This window comes from Pelobates fuscus, chromosome 4, assembly GCF_036172605.1.
Source record: "Pelobates fuscus isolate aPelFus1 chromosome 4, aPelFus1.pri, whole genome shotgun sequence".
Lineage (NCBI taxonomy): Eukaryota > Metazoa > Chordata > Amphibia > Anura > Pelobatidae > Pelobates > Pelobates fuscus.
The window spans coordinates 5,356,999-5,376,979 of NC_086320.1; the positions used below are offsets into that span (position 1 = coordinate 5,356,999).

Below are 19,981 nucleotides of genomic sequence, written 5' to 3' on the forward strand. Positions count from 1 at the left end.
TTGTAAAGCGCTACGGAATCTGTTGGCGCTATATAAATGGCAATAATAATAATAATAATAATAATATCAAATTGCCATCCTAGCATTTCTCAAAAATATACTGCAGCTCATTGCATTTATAAAGATTCTGACAAAGACGTGATAATGTATCATGGACATAGAAAGCATAGTCATCATAACTAGATTTCGTTTATATCGAAAGGGAAGTCTTCTTTAAAGGTCAAGACCAAAATATTCAATAGACAGTTTTGTGGTTAATTTTCACAATTTGAAGCTGGCTGCTATATAATACCCGGAGCAATATAGTGTTTGTAACTTTCATGGCATGTAGTTCTGTTCAGTAAAGGGATACTATAGGCACCAACCATCTTTATCTTAATGAAGCAGTTTTGGAGTGTAGATCATGCCACTACGGTCTCACTGCCCAATTCTCTGCCATTTATGCATCACTAGTCACACCTCCCCTGCTTGTGACACTCACTCACAGCCTGCATAATAAATGTTTTATTTTCAATCAGATGTCAACTAACTTTAGACACGTTTACCTCCTCTCCCTCCCACTCTGTAAATAGAACTTTTAATCAGACCGGAAGCTCGTAAAGGGTCTAGAAAGCTATTAACAGAGCAGGATATAATAAATTCTAAATTAGACAAAGTAAGTATAAACATTAGATGACTCTTTACAGGAAGTGTTTAGGAAAGCTGAGCAAGTCACATGCAGGGAGGTGGGAATAGGGTTGTACAAAGTGATTTAACAGACTTTAGTTGTCATTTAATAGTACCCATAGAATCTAAAACCACTAAACAAAATGTTATATTTATAGAATGTAGAACCCACAAGATATTTAAGAGCATTTTGACACTTTTTCATTTAACCATTTTGTCATCAGCCTATGCCATATCTGCTGGTTATATACTTTTTTTTTTTTCCTTTTGTGTTTACACACAATTCATTTTATTTCTTTTACAAGTCTGTGTCCTTCTTCTGTAAAGACCCTAGATTGGAATCCTTCTACTGCCCCTTAGCACTACACTGCAGCTAATATCGACCTTTTTCTCATTTGGAGAAAGTTTAGTGTCTACACCCTGTTCCAAATTATTATGCAAATTCTATTTAAGTGTCACAAAGATTAAATATTTTGTTTTTCAGTTTAACTCATGGATGGCATTGTGTCTCAGGGCTCTTTTGATCACTGAAAACAATCTCTGACACCTGTGATAATTAGATTGCCAGGTGAGCCCAATTTAAGGAAAAACTACTAAAGGAGGGTGTTCCACATTATTAAGCAGAGCACCATTTTCATGCAATATGGGGAAGAAAAAGGATCTCTCTGCTGCCGAAAAGAGTGAACTAGTTCAAAGCCTTGGACGAGGTATGAAAACATTAGATATTTCAAGAAAACTTAAGCGTGATCATCGCACTATTAAGAAATTTGTGGCTGATTCAGAGCACAGACGGGTTCGTGCAGATAAAGGCACATTGAGCACGATTTCTGCCAGATCCATGCTTCGGATCAAGAGAGCAGCTGCTAAAATACCATTACATAGCAGCAAACAGATATTTGAAGCTGCTGGTGCCTCTGGAGTCCCACGGACATCAAGGTGTAGAGTCCTCCAGAGTCTTGCAACTGTGCATAAACCTTCTATTCGGTCACCACTAACCAATGCTCACAAGCAGAAACGGCTGCATTGGGCAGAAAAATACATGAAGACTAATTGTCAAACAGTCCTGTTCACTGATGAGTGCCGTGCAACCCTGGATGATCCAGATGGATGGAGTAGTGGATGGTTGGTGGACGGCCACCCTGTTCCAATAAGGCTGCGACGTCAGCAATACCGCGGTGGAGTCATGTTTTGGGCCGGAGTCATGGGAAGAGAGCTGGTCGGCCCCTTTAGGGTCCCTGAAGGTGTAAAGATGACCTCTGCAAAGTATGTGGAGTTTCTGACTGACCACTTTCTTCCCTGGTACAGAAGGAAGAACTGCGCTTTCCGTAATAAAATCATCTTCAAGAATGACAATGCACCGTCTCATGCTGCAAAGAATACCTCTGCATCAATGGCTGCTATGGGGATAAAAGGAGAGAAAGTCATGGGGTGGCCTCCATCCTCCCCTGACCTCAATCCTATTAAGAACCTTTGGAGCATCCTCAAGCAAAAGATCTATGAGGGTGGGAGGCAGTTTACATCCAAACAGCAGCTCTGGGAGGCTATTCTGACATCTTGCAAACAAATTCAAGCAGAAACTGTCCAAAAACTCAATGGATGCAAGACTTGTGAAGCTGCTATCAAATAAGGGGTCCTATGTTAAAATGTAACGTGACCTTTTAAAATGTTATAAGTTTGATTGAAATAGCTTTTGATTTCAGTAAATATGCTGCAAACACAACAAATGACAATTTTCAGTTCTTTACAACCTATAACGTGTTTTGAAACTTACTGTGCGTAATAATTTGGAACAGTGCATTGAAAGTGTTACTTTTATCATTAGGAGGTTTGTTCAATAAAATTTGAATTGTACTCTTAATAGTTGATAACATGAGAATTATGCTGACTGTTACTTACATCAATTATTTAGGTAAATGAGAAAAATTTCTTTTCCATAATAATTTGGAACAGGGTGTATTTACAGATATGCCCTAATATTGACCTGCTTTCCAGAGACACTGGTGGTTCAAGTTACAGGGCTAGTGTCAAATTCTGATCTCATTCTAACCCTACTTATCCATGACTAACCCTGGCTAACTCTTATTCTAACTATCCATGACGAACCCTGGCTAACTCTTATTCTAACTATCCATGACGAACCCTAGCTAACTCTTATTCTAACTATCCATGACGAACCCTCGCTAACTCCTATTCTAGCTATCTCAACTCTTATTCTAGCTATCCATGACGAACCCTAGCTAACTCTTTTTATAGCTACCAATGACAGACCCTAACAATTATTCTAGCAATCCATGACGGAACCTAACTCTTATTCTAGCTATCCATGACGAACCCTAGCTAACTCTTATTCTAGCTATCTGACCCTAACTCTTATTCTAGCTATCCATGATGGACCCTCTTATTCTAGCTATCCATGACGAACCCTAGCTAACTCTTATTCTAGCTATCCATGACGAACCCTAGCTAACTCTTATTCTAGCTATCCATGACAAACCCTAGCTAACTCTTATTCTAGCTATCCATGACGAACCCTAGCTAACTCTTATTCTAGCTATCCATGACTGACCATAACTCTTATTCTAGCTATCCATGACTGACCATAACTCTTATTCTAGCTATCCATGATGAACCCTCGCTAACTGTTATTATAGCTATCCATGACGAACCCTAGCTAACTCTTATTCTAGCTATCCATGACGAAACCCTAGCTAACTCTTATTCTAGCTATCCATGACGAACCCTAGCTAACTCTTATTCTAGCTATCCATGACTGACCATAACTCTTATTCTAGCTATCCATGACTGACCATAACTCTTATTCTAGCTATCCATGATGAACCCTCGCTAACTGTTATTATAGCTATCCATGACGAACCCTAGCTAAGTGTAGCTAACTGTTTGGGTGTAGCCAAACATACACTTAGTGCCAAAAGAAAATGGTAACGCACCGTGCCCATATTGTCAAAAGAAAACACGAGTGACCCGACACGTGTTTCGGTGCAGAAGTATGTGCACCTTCGTCAGCTACATCCAAACATTTTTAACTATATGTCTACAGGTTGATTAAGTAAATATGCTAACTGATTAGCCATTTATATTATTTCCTACTGCCTATCTAGTTAGATTCAAAGGGAGAGAAGCTTACATTACTTTCTCTTACTTGTTTCTGTCGTTTGATGATTAGATAACCTAATATTGCCTGGACATACTGAGATACTTCATTTCAAATTTATCATAGTTTTGGATACACACATATCCTTTTAACCCCTTAAGGACCAAACTTCTGGAATAAAAGGGAATCATGACGTGTCACACACGTCATGTGTCCTTAAGGGGTTAATACTCAAGTGCACCATTCTGGTAACATCATCTCTTGCTACACCGTATTGATAGGGAGATGGGCCCATATTATTGGTGCCCTTGATTATTTTGACCATTAGGAATCTTCTTCATCATGAGTCCTGTCCCACCCGAGATAGAATCGATCTACCTTATATAATGAAGCCAGTTATGTGTATTTCTTGATAGACCTTTAGTGCTAGGTATAAGATAAGCCTTATAAGGCTAGGATATTTATGTATATAGTTATCTTGTAAATAAAGTTACAACCTTTTTGTTACAATTATCCTTATTGTGGCCATTTGACCATTTACTTTCACAGGATACCGACTTGTATCCAGGGAGCCTTCTTTTCACTTATGTGAGAAGATTTGGGCCTTTTCATTTTTTCTTGTCACAGTTTTTATCCTTGGGGGACTACTGCTGGCCTGCGTCACTGCAATTGGTGGGACCCTCCGTTTTGGGTGATTGCCTGTCATGGTGGGGTTAATCTCTAGAGGAAACCAATGGGTAACCCCTTCATGACAGGATTGTCTCACTGTTCTGCTTGAGCTCTCAGAATGCTGTGAACTGAATCGGGCGTTTTAACTTAAAATTAACATTTGATATTACGGCCTTTTTTTTGTGATTTCATATTACATAGTAATATCCGTCAAAATATACAATTATAAAAAACATTCCATGAATTGTAAATATATGTACGAAGGAATCTCTCAATTTTTTTATTAAAAGATAAATACAGGGAATTGGAAAAGGGGAAAACAAGATTTCAATTTTACTGCCAGGTCTTTTATTCATTTTAGATCTGACTAAAAATAAAATAAAAGTGAAAAAGGTTTAAATGTGGCTGATATTTATTATTTGAATCGGTGAACATTCTCTGTTAGGATGTGCAGCTCAGTTACCGATTACTTTCTGTTGCTCTGAAGACTCCCCCTGCTGAGTGTATTGTTCCCCTGCATTGCCCTGGAGACGCCCCTCAGCTGCCCCCTGCTGAGCGTATTATTGCCCTGGAGACGCCCCTCAGCTGCCCCCTGCTGAGCGTATTGTTCCCCTGCATTGCCCTGGAGACGCCCCTCAGCTGCCCCCTGCTGAGCGTATTGTTCCCCTGCATTGCCCTGGAGACGCCCCTCAGCTGCCCCCTGCTGAGCATATTATTGCCCTGGAGACGCCCCTCAGCTGCCCCCTGCTGAGCGTATTGTTCCCCTGCATTGCCCTGGAGACTCCCCTCTGCTGCCCCCTGCTGAGCGTATTGTTCCCCTGGAGACGCCTCTCAGCTGCCCCCTGCTGAGTGTATTGTTCCCCTGGAGACGCCTCTCAGCTGCCCCCTGCTGAGCGTATTGTTCCCCTGGAGACGCCTCTCAGCTGCCCCCTGCTGAGCGTATTGTTCCCCTGGAGACGCCTCTCAGCTGCCCCCTGCTGAGCGTATTATTGCCCTGGAGACGCCTCTCAGCTGCCCCCTGCTGAGCGTATTGTTCCCCTGCATTGCCCTGGAGACGCCCCTCAGCTGCCCCCTGCTGAGCGTATTATTGCCCTGGAGACGCCCCTCAGCTGCCCCCTGCTGAGCGTATTGTTCCCCTGCATTGCCATGGAGACGCCCCTCTGCTGCCCCCTGCTGAGCGTATTGTTCCCCTGGAGACGCCTCTCGGCTGCCCCCTGCTGAGCGTATTGTTCCCCTGGAGACGCCTCTCAGCTGCCCCCTGCTGAGCGTATTGTTCCCCTGGAGACGCCTCTCAGCTGCCCCTGCTGAGCGTATTGTTCCCCTGGAGACGCCTCTCAGCTGCCCCCTGCTGAGCGTATTGTTCCCCTGCATTGCCCTGGAGAAGCCCCTGACCGCTTGCTCTTTAACGGGAAACTATAGTGTAACGGATCACCTGGCACCCCGACTGGGTACCTCCGTTGAAGGATGCTCCTAGCGCTTACAGAGGGCTCCAAGCGCTCCGCAGACCCCACGAACCGCCGCAGCTTGGTTGGGGTCTCGCCGTCTCCTTTCCACCCTGGAACTCCGACAAGGCTCCAGGTTCCAGTGGGTGATCCTCTCCTCCAAGAGAGTGAAGCAGGAAAAAGTTCTTAAAAGAGCTTAGTAGTGATTAGCTAAGGGAGTATGCAGAGCATAGCAATCCCTTGTAGTGATATAGCAATTCCCCCAATAAGAGACAGGACTCTAGATTGAGGGTGAAGTAGAACTCTGATGTTTAATGGCAGGTACTCTGCTTTTATGCAGTGCTCCCCTGCAAGGGACACGCCCACAGGCAATTAGGCATTAACCAATCAGATAACGGTTACATCCCACATATTCCCTCCCCTCTGCTTGGGAGATAATTGAGTTTCTTACTGTATCTACTCAATTATCTCCAAGCTAAAAAAATCATACATTTTTATAACTTTAAAACTATACATCCAATATTATTAATCAGCACACTTGAAATATGAACATACTCAAAAAGCATGCAAATCCTTCCATTAGTTCAAGAGTTAGCTGGAAGTCCTTTGTGACCGACCGCAGGCACAATTTCCTGCCCAAAACAGTTCCATGGATTTGGGCTGTGCGGTCGGTCTATTTTGCCTTGAGAAATTGACTAAGTCCCATTCGAACGAGCGTTGGAATCTTCGAACGGGACTTAGTCTCCAGCCGCGGTGTCGAAGTAGGTACGGGTGCGAGGTGTTCGTGCAATTGGGTAGCCGCAAACGGTTCCATAGATTTGGCTGCACACACTGCTGACCGCGTTCGAATAAGTTAAAATGGCCGCCGCCACGTGTTCGTTTGTTGAATGGCGGCCACTTCGACGACTTCGGCACTTCGACTGCATTCAAAAGTGCCAGTTTAAAGTTGGAACACTGCTCCAAAGTATTTCAAGGGCCAGGAACACCTTTATGCCCAAATGCAGTTAAAGGGCAATACATCCCAGGGCCATAGTCGCAGGGCAGGAGGCTGGCAAACAAGCCCCTCCAAAAAACAGTGGCGAGGTTACTTTCGCCACATATAGCGCAAGTAAAACAAAGTTGTTTTCCTGGCACTATACCTCCCCCCTCTTTTGCGGTATAGAGACTGCGATCAACTGTCCTCTGTACTGTCATAGTCTCCGATAAACTGTCCTCTGTACTGTCATAGTCTCCGATAAACTGCCCTCTGTACTGTCATAGTCTGCGATAAACTGTCCTCTGTACTGTCATAGTCTCCGATAAACTGCCCTCTGTACTGTCATAGTCTGCGATAAACTGCCCTCTGTACTGTCATAGTCTGCGATAAACTGCCCTCTGTACTGTCATAGTCTGCGATAAACTGCCCTCTGTACTGTCATAGTCTGCGATAAACTGTCCTCTGTAGTGTCATAGTCTGCGATAAACTGCCCTCTGTACTGTCATAGTCTGCGATAAACTGCCCTCTGTAGTGTCATAGTCTGCGATAAACTGCCCTCTGTACTGTCATAGTCTGCGATAAACTGCCCTCTGTACTGTCATAGTCTGCGATAAACTGCCCTCTGTACTGTCATAGTCTGCGATAAACTGCCCTCTGTACTGTCATAGTCTGCGATAAACTGCCCTCTGTACTGTCATAGTCTGCGATAAACTGCCCTCTGTACTGTCATAGTCTGCGATAAACTGCCCCATATAATGTCAGTCTGCGATAAACTGCCCTCTGTACTGTCATAGTCTGCGATAAACTGCCCCATATAATGTCAGTCTGCGATAAACTGTCCTCTGTACTGTCATAGTCTGCGATAAACTGTCCTCTGTACTGTCATAGTCTGCGATAAACTGCCCCATATAATGTCAGTCTGCGATAAACTGCCCTCTGTACTGTCAGTCTGCGCTTAGCTGCCCCATTTACTGTCAGACTGTGCAGAGTATGTGATTGCATCGGCCTTTATATGCGCGGTATCAGACTGTTCTTCTCTCGTGCAGTGAGAACGAGGCGCTCTGGAGGGAAGTGGCGAGTCTGCGACAGAAGCACTCCCAGCAGCAGAAGGTGGTGAATAAGGTAAGGAGACCCTCCCTGCACTCACAGCGGGATGGAGAGGGGATTCTGGGGGGAGGGAGTCGGTAAACATGAACGCGTACATCCGATACGGACCCCACCTTTCAAAGCTTTTTGCAGCTCCATATAGGTAACAAATATGAGGATAATGGCCAATTCCTGCTCTTTATGTGTTGGTAAAACTTGTTTGTCATCGGAGGGAATCCTACAAGAGTCCGGCGGGGGTGCGGGGCAGCAGTGTATAGACAAAGTTGGGGAGACCGCTTAAAGGGACAGTATAACGTTAACCTGGCACTAGGGACTGAAAGAAGTGGCTACACGGTTAGTTTAATTTTGTTTTGTTTTTTTACCCCGCAGCTCATCCAGTTCCTCCTCTCTTTAGTTCAGTCAAATCGGATCCTGGGAGTAAAAAGAAAAATGTGAGTATGGTATAAACACCAGATACAGCACTGATAATGTAGGCATACTAAATGACACTGGGGGTTCTATGTGAAGATAATTGAAGGGTGAATTGGTTGCTGAATATTTGGTTTGATATAATAATAGCCACGTGTCCCCAGACAAGTCCTGTTTGATACCCCTGGTGTTTCACTGTGAGGGGTTCACTATTAGTCGGACATGAATTTAGCCCTTACTATAGCTAATATGTGCCATCTCCCTCTGCAGCCCGCTCATGCTGAATGACACTAGCTCAGCTCACCCTCTACCCAAATACAGTCGTCAGTACTCGTTGGAACCTGTGCATGGAGCCACCTCGTATCCTGTGAGTGAGTGGGATTTGGATGGAGTCTCTGCTTTGTGCCCTCACAGCTTGCTTTTTACTGTTTGAGATCATCCCACATGCCTTCGTAATTGTTCTACTGTCTGTATGATGAACTCTGATTTCATTGACCATCTTTCAGTCCTTGTCTAATGGAACCCTCTGCTGCCTTGTGTGATTGTGTTTAACCATTCCCTGGGTTTCTGCTAATGTTATTCTGTGATTCTAGGCTTCTCTGTCGGGGTATACAGGATCCAGTCTGTATGCTACAGACACATCCCCTGGTCCCATTATATCCGATGTGACAGAGCTTCCTCAGTCCAGCCCGTCAGTGTCACCGAATCCCAGTTTGGAAGGAAGGTATTCAAACAGGCAGAGATTTTCAGCATGGAAATACAGTTGGTTCCAGCGTAAAAGTCTTAAACTGGATTTTTCTTTCCCTAGATGCAGTCCAGTGATTCTCATTAAAGACGAGCCCCTCACGCCTGACAGTCCCGCGGCCTCCGAGCAGAGTCTTCCAGAACCAGAGGACAACTTCCCATCTCCTTCCACCTTCATTGACTCCATCTTACAGGACAGTGAGCCTAGCGATGCCCCTCTGGGTGCCCGAGCACGCACACCACCAAATGCTCCTGAACCCTGTTTAAGTGTGGCATGTCTAGACAAGTACGTTTTTGCCCAGAGAGTATCATTTACCTTAACCTGAAACCGTGGCAGTCTGTGCTACTGCCCTCCATAGTCCCCCTCTGAATTCTGCTACAATGGGTCTGTGCACCTGGCATTCAGAACAAACATGGCACACTATATATATATATATATATATATATATATATATTCACTAATCTTGCAATCTTCCCATTCCTTCCATGTGACTCTTTACCAGGCAGCCATTGCTACCCCATTTCCCTTCTTAGCAAATCTCATGAACACAAAATCCGATGCAGCAGAATCGCCCGTTTATTGAGCAGAACACGCCCGAAGCGTTACCACTTTATCATCTGAATGCAGCCATTACTCTAATTCCGAGCTTTGTCTTCCATACCTTATGCTGCCCTTTTAGACATAAAAAACAAGTTTTGCTTTGGACAGCTGTATCCAAAAGGATCTCATTTGAGGATTGGTCTTTCCTGGCATTGTGCATCTTTGTGATCAATTCCACTATAACATTTGTAACCCATATACATATTTGGAGCTTGATTAAGTGGTCCCCCTCATTTCTTTCTCAGTCTCTTTTCATCCCTCCCTTACTGCTCTCAAACTCTGTGATATCTCCTCCCTTCCTCTGCCCACACTGCGTCATATCTCCTGCCAAACCCTCTGCCCACACTGCATTCGATCTCCTGCCTCCCTCTACCCACACTGCATTCGATCTCCTGCCTCCCTCTACCCACACTGCATTCGATCTCCTGCCTCCCTCTACCCACACTGCATGATATCTCCTGCCTCCCTCTACCCACACTGCATGATATCTCCTACCTCCCTCTGCCCGCACTGCATGCTATCTCCTGCCTCCCTCTACCCACACTGCATTCGATCTCCTGCCTCCCTCTACCCACACTGCATGATATCTCCTACCTCCCTCTGCCCACACTGCATGATATCTCCTACCTCCCTCTGCCCACACTGCATTCGATCTCCTGCCTCCCTCTACCCACACTGCATTCGATCTCCTGCCTCCCTCTACCCACACTGCATGATATCTCCTACCTCCCTCTACCCGCACTGCATGATATCTCCTACCTCCCTCTACCCGCACTGCATGATATCTCCTACCTCCCTCTACCCACACTGCATTTGATCTCCTGCCTCCCTCTGCCCACGCTGCATTCGATCTCCTGCCTCCCTCTGCCCACACTGCATGCTATCTCCTACCTCCCTCTGCCCACACTGCATGCTATCTCCTACCTCCCTCTGCCCACACTGCATGCTATCTCCTACCTCCCTCTGCCCACACTGCATGCTATCTCCTACCTCCCTCTGCCCACACTGCATGCTATCTCCTACCTCCCTCTGCCCACACTGCATGATATCTCCTACCTCCCTCTGCCCACACTGCATGCTATCTCCTACCTCCCTCTGCCCACACTGCATGCTATCTCCTACCTCCATCTGCCCACACTGCATGGTGACTCCTCCCACTTTCCCGGTCACATTGCATGGTGACTCCTCCCACTTTCCCGGTCACATTGCATGGTGACTCCTCCCACTTTGTGGTCACACTGCATGGTGACTCCTCCCACTTTGTGGTCACACTGCATGGTGACTCCTCCCACTTTCCGGTCACACTGCATGGTGACTCCTCCCACTTTCCGGTCACATTGCATGGTGACTCCTCCCACTTTCCAGTCACATTGCATGGTGACTCCTCCCACTTTCCGGTCACATTGCATTGTCACTCCTCCCACTTTCCGGTCACATTGCATTGTCACTCCTCCCACTTTCCGGTCACATTGCATTGTCACTCCTCCCACTTTCCGGTCACATTGCATTGTGACTCCTCCCACTTTCCGTCACATTGCATGGTCACTCCTCCCACTTTCCGGTCACATTGCATGGTGACTCCTCCCACTTTCCGGTCACACTGCAGGGGGACTCCTCCCACTTTCCGGTCACATTGCATGGGGACTCCTCCCACTTTCCGGTCACATTGCATGGTCACTCCTCCCACTTTCCGGTCACATTGCATGGTCACTCCTCCCACTTTCCGGTCACATTGCATGGTGACTCCTCCCACTTTCCGGTCACATTGCATGGTGACTCCTCCCACTTTCCGGTCACATTGCATGGTCACTCCTCCCACTTTCCGGTCACATTGCATGGTCACTCCTCCCACTTTCCGGTCACATTGCATGGTCACTCCTCCCACTTTCCGGTCACATTGCATGGTCACTCCTCCCACTTTCCGGTCACATTGCATGGGGACTCCTCCCACTTTCCGGTCACATTGCATGGGGACTCCTCCCACTTTCCGGTCACACTGCATGGGGACTCCTCCCACTTTCCGGTCACATTGCATGGGGACTCCTCCCACTTTCCGGTCACATTGCATGGTCACTCCTCCCACTTTCCGGTCACATTGCATGGTCACTCCTCCCACTTTCCGGTCACATTGCATGGTCACTCCTCCCACTTTCCGGTCACATTGCATGGTCACTCCTCCCACTTTCCGGTCACATTGCATGGTCACTCCTCCCACTTTCCGGTCACATTGCATGGGGACTCCTCCCACTTTCCGGTCACATTGCATGGTGACTCCTCCCACTTTCCGGTCACATTGCATGGTGACTCCTCCCACTTTCCGGTCACATTGCATTGTCACTCCTCCCACTTTCCGGTCACATTGCATTGTCACTCCTCCCACTTTCCGGTCACATTGCATGGTCACTCCTCCCACTTTCTGGTCACATTGCATGGTCACTCCTCCCACTTTCCGGTCACATTGCATGGTCACTCCTCCCACTTTCCGGTCACATTGCATGGGGACTCCTCCCACTTTCCGGTCACATTGCATGGGGACTCCTCCCACTTTCCGGTCACATTGCATGGGGACTCCTCCCACTTTCCGGTCACATTGCATGGGGACTCCTCCCACTTTCCGGTCACATTGCATGGGGACTCCTCCCACTTTCCGGTCACATTGCATGGTCACTCCTCCCACTTTCCGGTCACATTGCATGGTCACTCCTCCCACTTTCCGGTCACATTGCATGGTCACTCCTCCCACTTTCCGGTCACATTGCATGGTCACTCCTCCCACTTTCCGGTCACATTGCATGGTCACTCCTCCCACTTTCCGGTCACATTGCATGGTCACTCCTCCCACTTTCCGGTCACATTGCATGGGGACTCCTCCCACTTTCCGGCCACATTGCATGGGGACTCCTCCCACTTTCCGGTCACATTGCATGGGGACTCCTCCCACTTTCCGGTCACATTGCATGGTCACTCCTCCCACTTTCCGGTCACATTGCATGGTCACTCCTCCCACTTTCCGGTCACATTGCATGGTCACTCCTCCCACTTTCCGGTCACATTGCATGGTCACTCCTCCCACTTTCCGGTCACACTGCATGGGGACTCCTCCCACTTTCCGGTCACACTGCATTTGCTGTCCTGTTTGGTCCCTAAAGTAACATGGTGTTTCCTTATTCTCCGTGCTTTTGTGTTTGTCTCTTTCAGCATTTCTAGCAGTCGACAGATGGCTGAGATCTCTCGTCTCTTTTCCAGCTCCTCTTCCTCACAGCAGGGCAGAACAGAGCCCGGGTTAGATATGTCTGTATATGTGTTTGGTGCCTGCAGGCATCTTTCCATTTGCCCCATGACTCCCCTCTGTGTAGCAGAAACCATCTGCTCTACACTCACAGCAGTAATATGCCCCCGGTAACACTCACACAACAGTAATATGCCCCCAGTAACACTCACACAGCAGTAATATGTCCCAGTAACACTCACACAGCAGTAATATGTCCCCGGTAACACTCACACAGCAGTAATATGTCCTCGGTAACACTCACACAGCAGTAATATGTCCCCGGTAACACTCACACAGCAGTAATATGTCCCCGGTAACACTCACACAGCAGTAATATGTCCCCGGTAACACTCACACAGCAGTAATAGGTCCCCGGTAACACTCACACAGCAGTAATATGTCCCCGGTAACACTCACACAGCAGTAATATGTCCCCGGTAACACTCACACAGCAGTAATATGTCCCCGGTAACACTCACACAGCAGTAATATGTCCCCGGTAACACAGCAGTAATATGTCCCCGGTAACACAGCAGTAATATGTCCCCGGTAACACTCACACAACAGTAATATGCCCCCGGTAACACTCACACAACAGTAATATGCCCCCGGTAACACTCACACAGCAGTAATATGCCCCCGGTAACACAAACAGCAGTAATATGGCCCCGGTAACACTCACACAACAGTAATATGCCCCCGGTAACACTCACACAACAGTAATATGCCCCCGGTAACACTCACACAACAGTAATATGCCCCCGGTAACACTCACACAGCAGTAATATGCCCCTGGTAACACTCACAGCAGTAATATGCCCCCGGTAACACTCACAGCAGTAATATGCCCCCGGTAACACTCACAGCAGTAATATGCCCCCGGTAACACTCACACAGCAGTAATATGCCCCGGTAACACTCACACAGCAGTAATATGCCCCCGGTAACACTCACACAGCAGTAATATGCCCCCGGTAACACTCACACAGCAGTAATATGCCCCCGGTAACACTCACACAGCAGTAATATGCCCCGGTAACACTCACACAGCAGTAATATGCCCCCGGTAACACTCACACAGCAGTAATATGCCCCCGGTAACACTCACACAGCAGTAATATGCCCCAGGTAACACTCACAGCAGTAATATGCCCCCGGTAACACTCACACAGCAGTAATATGCCCCCGGTAACACTCACACAGCAGTAATATGCCCCCGGTAACACTCACACAGCAGTAATATGCCCCCGGTAACACTCACACGGTAGTAATATGCCCACGGTAACACTCACATGGTAGTAATATGCCCACGGTAACACTTACAAGGTATTAATATGCCCCCGGTAACACTCACACGGTAGTAATATGCCCCCGGTAACACTCACGCGGTAGTAATATGCCCCCGGTAACACTCACGCGGTAGTAATATGCCCCCGGTAACACTCACGCGGTAGTAATATGCCCCCGGTAACACTCACACGGTAGTAATATGCCCCCGGTAACACTCACACGGTAGTAATATGCCCCCGGTAACACTCGCGCGGTAGTAATATGCCCCCGGTAACACTCGCGCGGTAGTAATATGCCCCCGGTAACACTCACGCGGTAGTAATATGCCCCCGGTAACACTCACACGGTAGTAATATGCCCCCGGTAACACTCACACGGTAGTAATACGCCCCCGGTAACACTCACACGGTAGTAATATGCCCCCGGTAACACTCACACGGTAGTAATATGCCCCCGGTAACACTCACACGGTAGTAATATGCCCCCGGTAACACTCACACGGTAGTAATATACTCACAGCAGTAATATACCCCCAGTAACACTCACAGCAGTAATATACCCCCAGTAACACTCACAGCAGTAATATACCCCCAGTAACACTCACAGCAGTAATATACCCCCAGTAACACTCACACAGCAGTAATATGTCAGTATGCCCCCAGTAACACTCACACAGCAGTAATATGTCAGTATGGCCCCAGTAACACTCACACAGCAGTAATATGTCAGTATGCCCTCAGTAACACTCACACAGCAGTAATATCAGTATGCCCCCAGTAACACTCAGACAGTAATATGTCAGTATGTCCCCAGTAACGTCAGTATGCCCCCAGTAACACTCACACAGCAGTAATATGTCAGTATGCCCCTAGTAACACTCACACAGCAGTAATGTCAGTATACCCCCAGTAACACACACAGCAGTAATATGTCAGTATGTCCCCAGTAACACTCACACAGCAGTAATATCAGTATGCCCCCAGTAACACTCACACAGCAGTAATATGTCAGTATGGCCCCAGTAACACTCACACAGCAGTAATGTCAGTATACCCCCAGTAACACTCACACAGCAGTAATATCTGTATGCCCCCAGTATCACTCAGACAGTAATATGTCAGTATGTCCCCAATAACGTCAGTATGCCCCCAGTAACACTCACACAGCAGTAATATGTCAGTATGCCCCCAGTAACACTCTCACAGCAGTAATGTCAGTATGGCCCCAGTAACACTCACACAGCAGTAATATCAGTATGCCCCCAGTAACACTCACACAGCAGTAATATGTCAGTATGGCCCCAGTAACACTCACACAGCAGTAATATCAGTATGCCCCCAGTAACACTCACACAGCAGTAATATGTCAGTATGGCCCCAGTAACACTCACACAGCAGTAATATGTCAGTATGCCCCCAGTAACACTCACACAGCAGTAATGTCAGTATGGCCCCAGTAACACTCACACAGCAGTAATGTCAGTATACCCCCAGTAACACTCACACAGCAGTAATATCTGTATGCCCCCAGTATCACTCAGACAGTAATATGTCAGTATGTCCCCAATAACGTCAGTATGCCCCCAGTAACACTCACACAGCAGTAATATGTCAGTATGCCCCCAGTAACACTCTCACAGCAGTAATGTCAGTATGGCCCCAGTAACACTCACACAGCAGTAATATCAGTATGCCCCCAGTAACACTCACACAGCAGTAATATGTCAGTATGGCCCCAGTAACACTCACACAGCAGTAATATCAGTATGCCCCCAGTAACACTCACACAGCAGTAATATGTCAGTATGGCCCCAGTAACACTCACACAGCAGTAATATGTCAGTATGCCCCCAGTAACACTCACACAGCAGTAATGTCAGTATGCCCCCAGTAACACTCACACAGCAGTAATGTCAGTATACCCCCAGTAACACTCACACAGCAGTAATATCTGTATGCCCCCAGTATCACTCAGACAGTAATATGTCAGTATGTCCCCAATAACGTCAGTATGCCCCCAGTAACACTCACACAGCAGTAATATGTCAGTATGGCCCCAGTAACACTCACACAGCAGTAATATGTCAGTATGCCCCCAGTAACACTCACACAGCAGTAATATGTCAGTATGCCCCCAGTAACACTCACACAGCAGTAATGTCAGTATACCCCCAGTAACACTCACACAGCAGTAATATCAGTATGCCCCCAGTAACACTCACACAGCAGTAATATGTCAGTATGCCCCCAGTAACACTCACACAGCAGTAATATGTCAGTATGCCCCCAGTAACACTCACACAGCAGTAATATGTCAGTATGCCCCCAGTAACACTCACACAGCAGTAATATGTCAGTATGGCCCCGGTAACACTCACACAGCAGTAATATGTCAGTATGCCCCCAGTAACACTCACACGGTAGTAATATGCCCCCGGTAACACTCACGCGGTAGTAATATGCCCCCGGTAACACTCACGCGGTAGTAATATGCCCCCGGTAACACTCACGCGGTAGTAATATGCCCCCGGTAACACTCACACGGTAGTAATATGCCCCCGGTAACACTCACGCGGTAGTAATATGCCCCCGGTAACACTCGCGCGGTAGTAATATGCCCCCGGTAACACTCACGCGGTAGTAATATGCCCCCGGTAACACTCACACGGTAGTAATACGCCCCCGGTAACACTCACACGGTAGTAATACGCCCCCGGTAACACTCACACGGTAGTAATATGCCCCCGGTAACACTCACACGGTAGTAATATGCCCCCGGTAACACTCACACGGTAGTAATATGCCCCCGGTAACACTCACACGGTAGTAATATACTCACAGCAGTAATATACCCCCAGTAACACTCACAGCAGTAATATACCCCCAGTAACACTCACAGCAGTAATATACCCCCAGTAACACTCACAGCAGTAATATACCCCCAGTAACACTCACAGCAGTAATATACCCCCAGTAACACTCACACAGCAGTAATATGTCAGTATGCCCCCAGTAACACTCACACAGCAGTAATATGTCAGTATGGCCCCAGTAACACTCACACAGCAGTAATATGTCAGTATGCCCTCAGTAACACTCACACAGCAGTAATATCAGTATGCCCCCAGTAACACTCAGACAGTAATATGTCAGTATGCCCCCAGTAACACTCACACAGCAGTAATATGTCAGTATGCCCCTAGTAACACTCACACAGCAGTAATGTCAGTATACCCCCAGTAACACACACAGCAGTAATATGTCAGTATGTCCCCAGTAACACTCACACAGCAGTAATATCAGTATGCCCCCAGTAACACTCACACAGCAGTAATATGTCAGTATGGCCCCAGTAACACTCACACAGCAGTAATGTCAGTATACCCCCAGTAACACTCACACAGCAGTAATGTCAGTATGGCCCCAGTAACACTCACACAGCAGTAATGTCAGTATACCCCCAGTAACACTCACACAGCAGTAATGTCAGTATACCCCCAGTAACACTCACACAGCAGTAATATCTGTATGCCCCCAGTATCACTCAGACAGTAATATGTCAGTATGTCCCCAATAACGTCAGTATGCCCCCAGTAACACTCACACAGCAGTAATATGTCAGTATGCCCCCAGTAACACTCTCACAGCAGTAATGTCAGTATGGCCCCAGTAACACTCACACAGCAGTAATATCAGTATGCCCCCAGTAACACTCACACAGCAGTAATATGTCAGTATGGCCCCAGTAACACTCACACAGCAGTAATATCAGTATGCCCCCAGTAACACTCACACAGCAGTAATATGTCAGTATGGCCCCAGTAACACTCACACAGCAGTAATATGTCAGTATGCCCCCAGTAACACTCACACAGCAGTAATGTCAGTATGCCCCCAGTAACACTCACACAGCAGTAATGTCAGTATACCCCCAGTAACACTCACACAGCAGTAATATCTGTATGCCCCCAGTATCACTCAGACAGTAATATGTCAGTATGTCCCCAATAACGTCAGTATGCCCCCAGTAACACTCACACAGCAGTAATATGTCAGTATGGCCCCAGTAACACTCACACAGCAGTAATATGTCAGTATGCCCCCAGTAACACTCACACAGCAGTAATATGTCAGTATGCCCCCAGTAACACTCACACAGCAGTAATGTCAGTATACCCCCAGTAACACTCACACAGCAGTAATATCAGTATGCCCCCAGTAACACTCACACAGCAGTAATATGTCAGTATGCCCCCAGTAACACTCACACAGCAGTAATATGTCAGTATGCCCCCAGTAACACTCACACAGCAGTAATATGTCAGTATGCCCCCAGTAACACTCACACAGCAGTAATATGTCAGTATGGCCCCGGTAACACTCACACAGCAGTAATATGTCAGTATGCCCCCAGTAACACTCACACGGTAGTAATATGCCCCCGGTAACACTCACGCGGTAGTAATATGCCCCCGGTAACACTCACGCGGTAGTAATATGCCCCCGGTAACACTCACGCGGTAGTAATATGCCCCCGGTAACACTCACACGGTAGTAATATGCCCCCGGTAACACTCACGCGGTAGTAATATGCCCCCGGTAACACTCGCGCGGTAGTAATATGCCCCCGGTAACACTCACGCGGTAGTAATATGCCCCCGGTAACACTCACACGGTAGTAATATGCCCCCGGTAACACTCACACGGTAGTAATACGCCCCCGGTAACACTCACACGGTAGTAATATGCCCCCGGTAACACTCACACGGTAGTAATATGCCCCCGGTAACACTCACACGGTAGTAATATGCCCCCGGTAACACTCACACGGTAGTAATATACTCACAGCAGTAATATACCCCCAGTAACACTCACAGCAGTAATATACCCCCAGTAACACTCACAGCAGTAATATACCCCCAGTAACACTCACAGCAGTAATATACCCCCAGTAACACTCACAGCAGTAATATACCCCCAGTAACACTCACACAGCAGTAATATGTCAGTATGCCCCCAGTAACACTCACACAGCAGTAATATGTCAGTATGGCCCCAGTAACACTCACACAGCAGTAATATGTCAGTATGCCCTCAGTAACACTCACACAGCAGTAATATCAGTATGCCCCCAGTAACACTCAGACAGTAATATGTCAGTATGTCCCCAGTAACGTCAGTATGCCCCCAGTAACACTCACACAGCAGTAATATGTCAGTATGCCCCTAGTAACACTCACACAGCAGTAATGTCAGTATACCCCCAGTAACACACACAGCAGTAATATGTCAGTATGTCCCCAGTAACACTCACACAGCAGTAATATCAGTATGCCCCCAGTAACACTCACACAGCAGTAATATGTCAGTATGGCCCCAGTAACACTCACACAGCAGTAATGTCAGTATACCCCCAGTAACACTCACACAGCAGTAATATCTGTATGCCCCCAGTATCACTCAGACAATAATATGTCAGTATGTCCCCAATAACGTCAGTATGCCCCCAGTAACACTCACACAGCAGTAATATGTCAGTATGCCCCCAGTAACACTCTCACAGCAGTAATGTCAGTATGGCCCCAGTAACACTCACACAGCAGTAATATCAGTATGCCCCCAGTAACACTCACACAGCAGTAATATGTCAGTATGGCCCCAGTAACACTCACACAGCAGTAATATCAGTATGCCCC

General features: G+C 47.1%; 1 protein-coding gene across 3 annotated transcripts in view; it reads left to right on the forward strand.

Moving 5' to 3' along the window:
- HSF1 (heat shock transcription factor 1) overlaps window positions 1–19,981 on the forward strand; it is a 73,455-nt gene that overhangs the window by 44,726 nt on the left and 8,748 nt on the right. For 2 of the 3 annotated variants that reach the window (XM_063450928.1, XM_063450930.1), the window contains 6 exons: window positions 7,912–7,987; window positions 8,342–8,403; window positions 8,651–8,747; window positions 8,974–9,104; window positions 9,189–9,410; window positions 12,924–13,007. In XM_063450928.1, the coding sequence (XP_063306998.1) occupies window positions 7,912–7,987; window positions 8,342–8,403; window positions 8,651–8,747; window positions 8,974–9,104; window positions 9,189–9,410; window positions 12,924–13,007 (672 nt within the window). The remainder of the gene's footprint in view (window positions 1–7,911; window positions 7,988–8,341; window positions 8,404–8,650; window positions 8,748–8,973; window positions 9,105–9,188; window positions 9,411–12,923; window positions 13,008–19,981) is intronic. The other variant, XM_063450929.1, reaches the window with a different exon arrangement.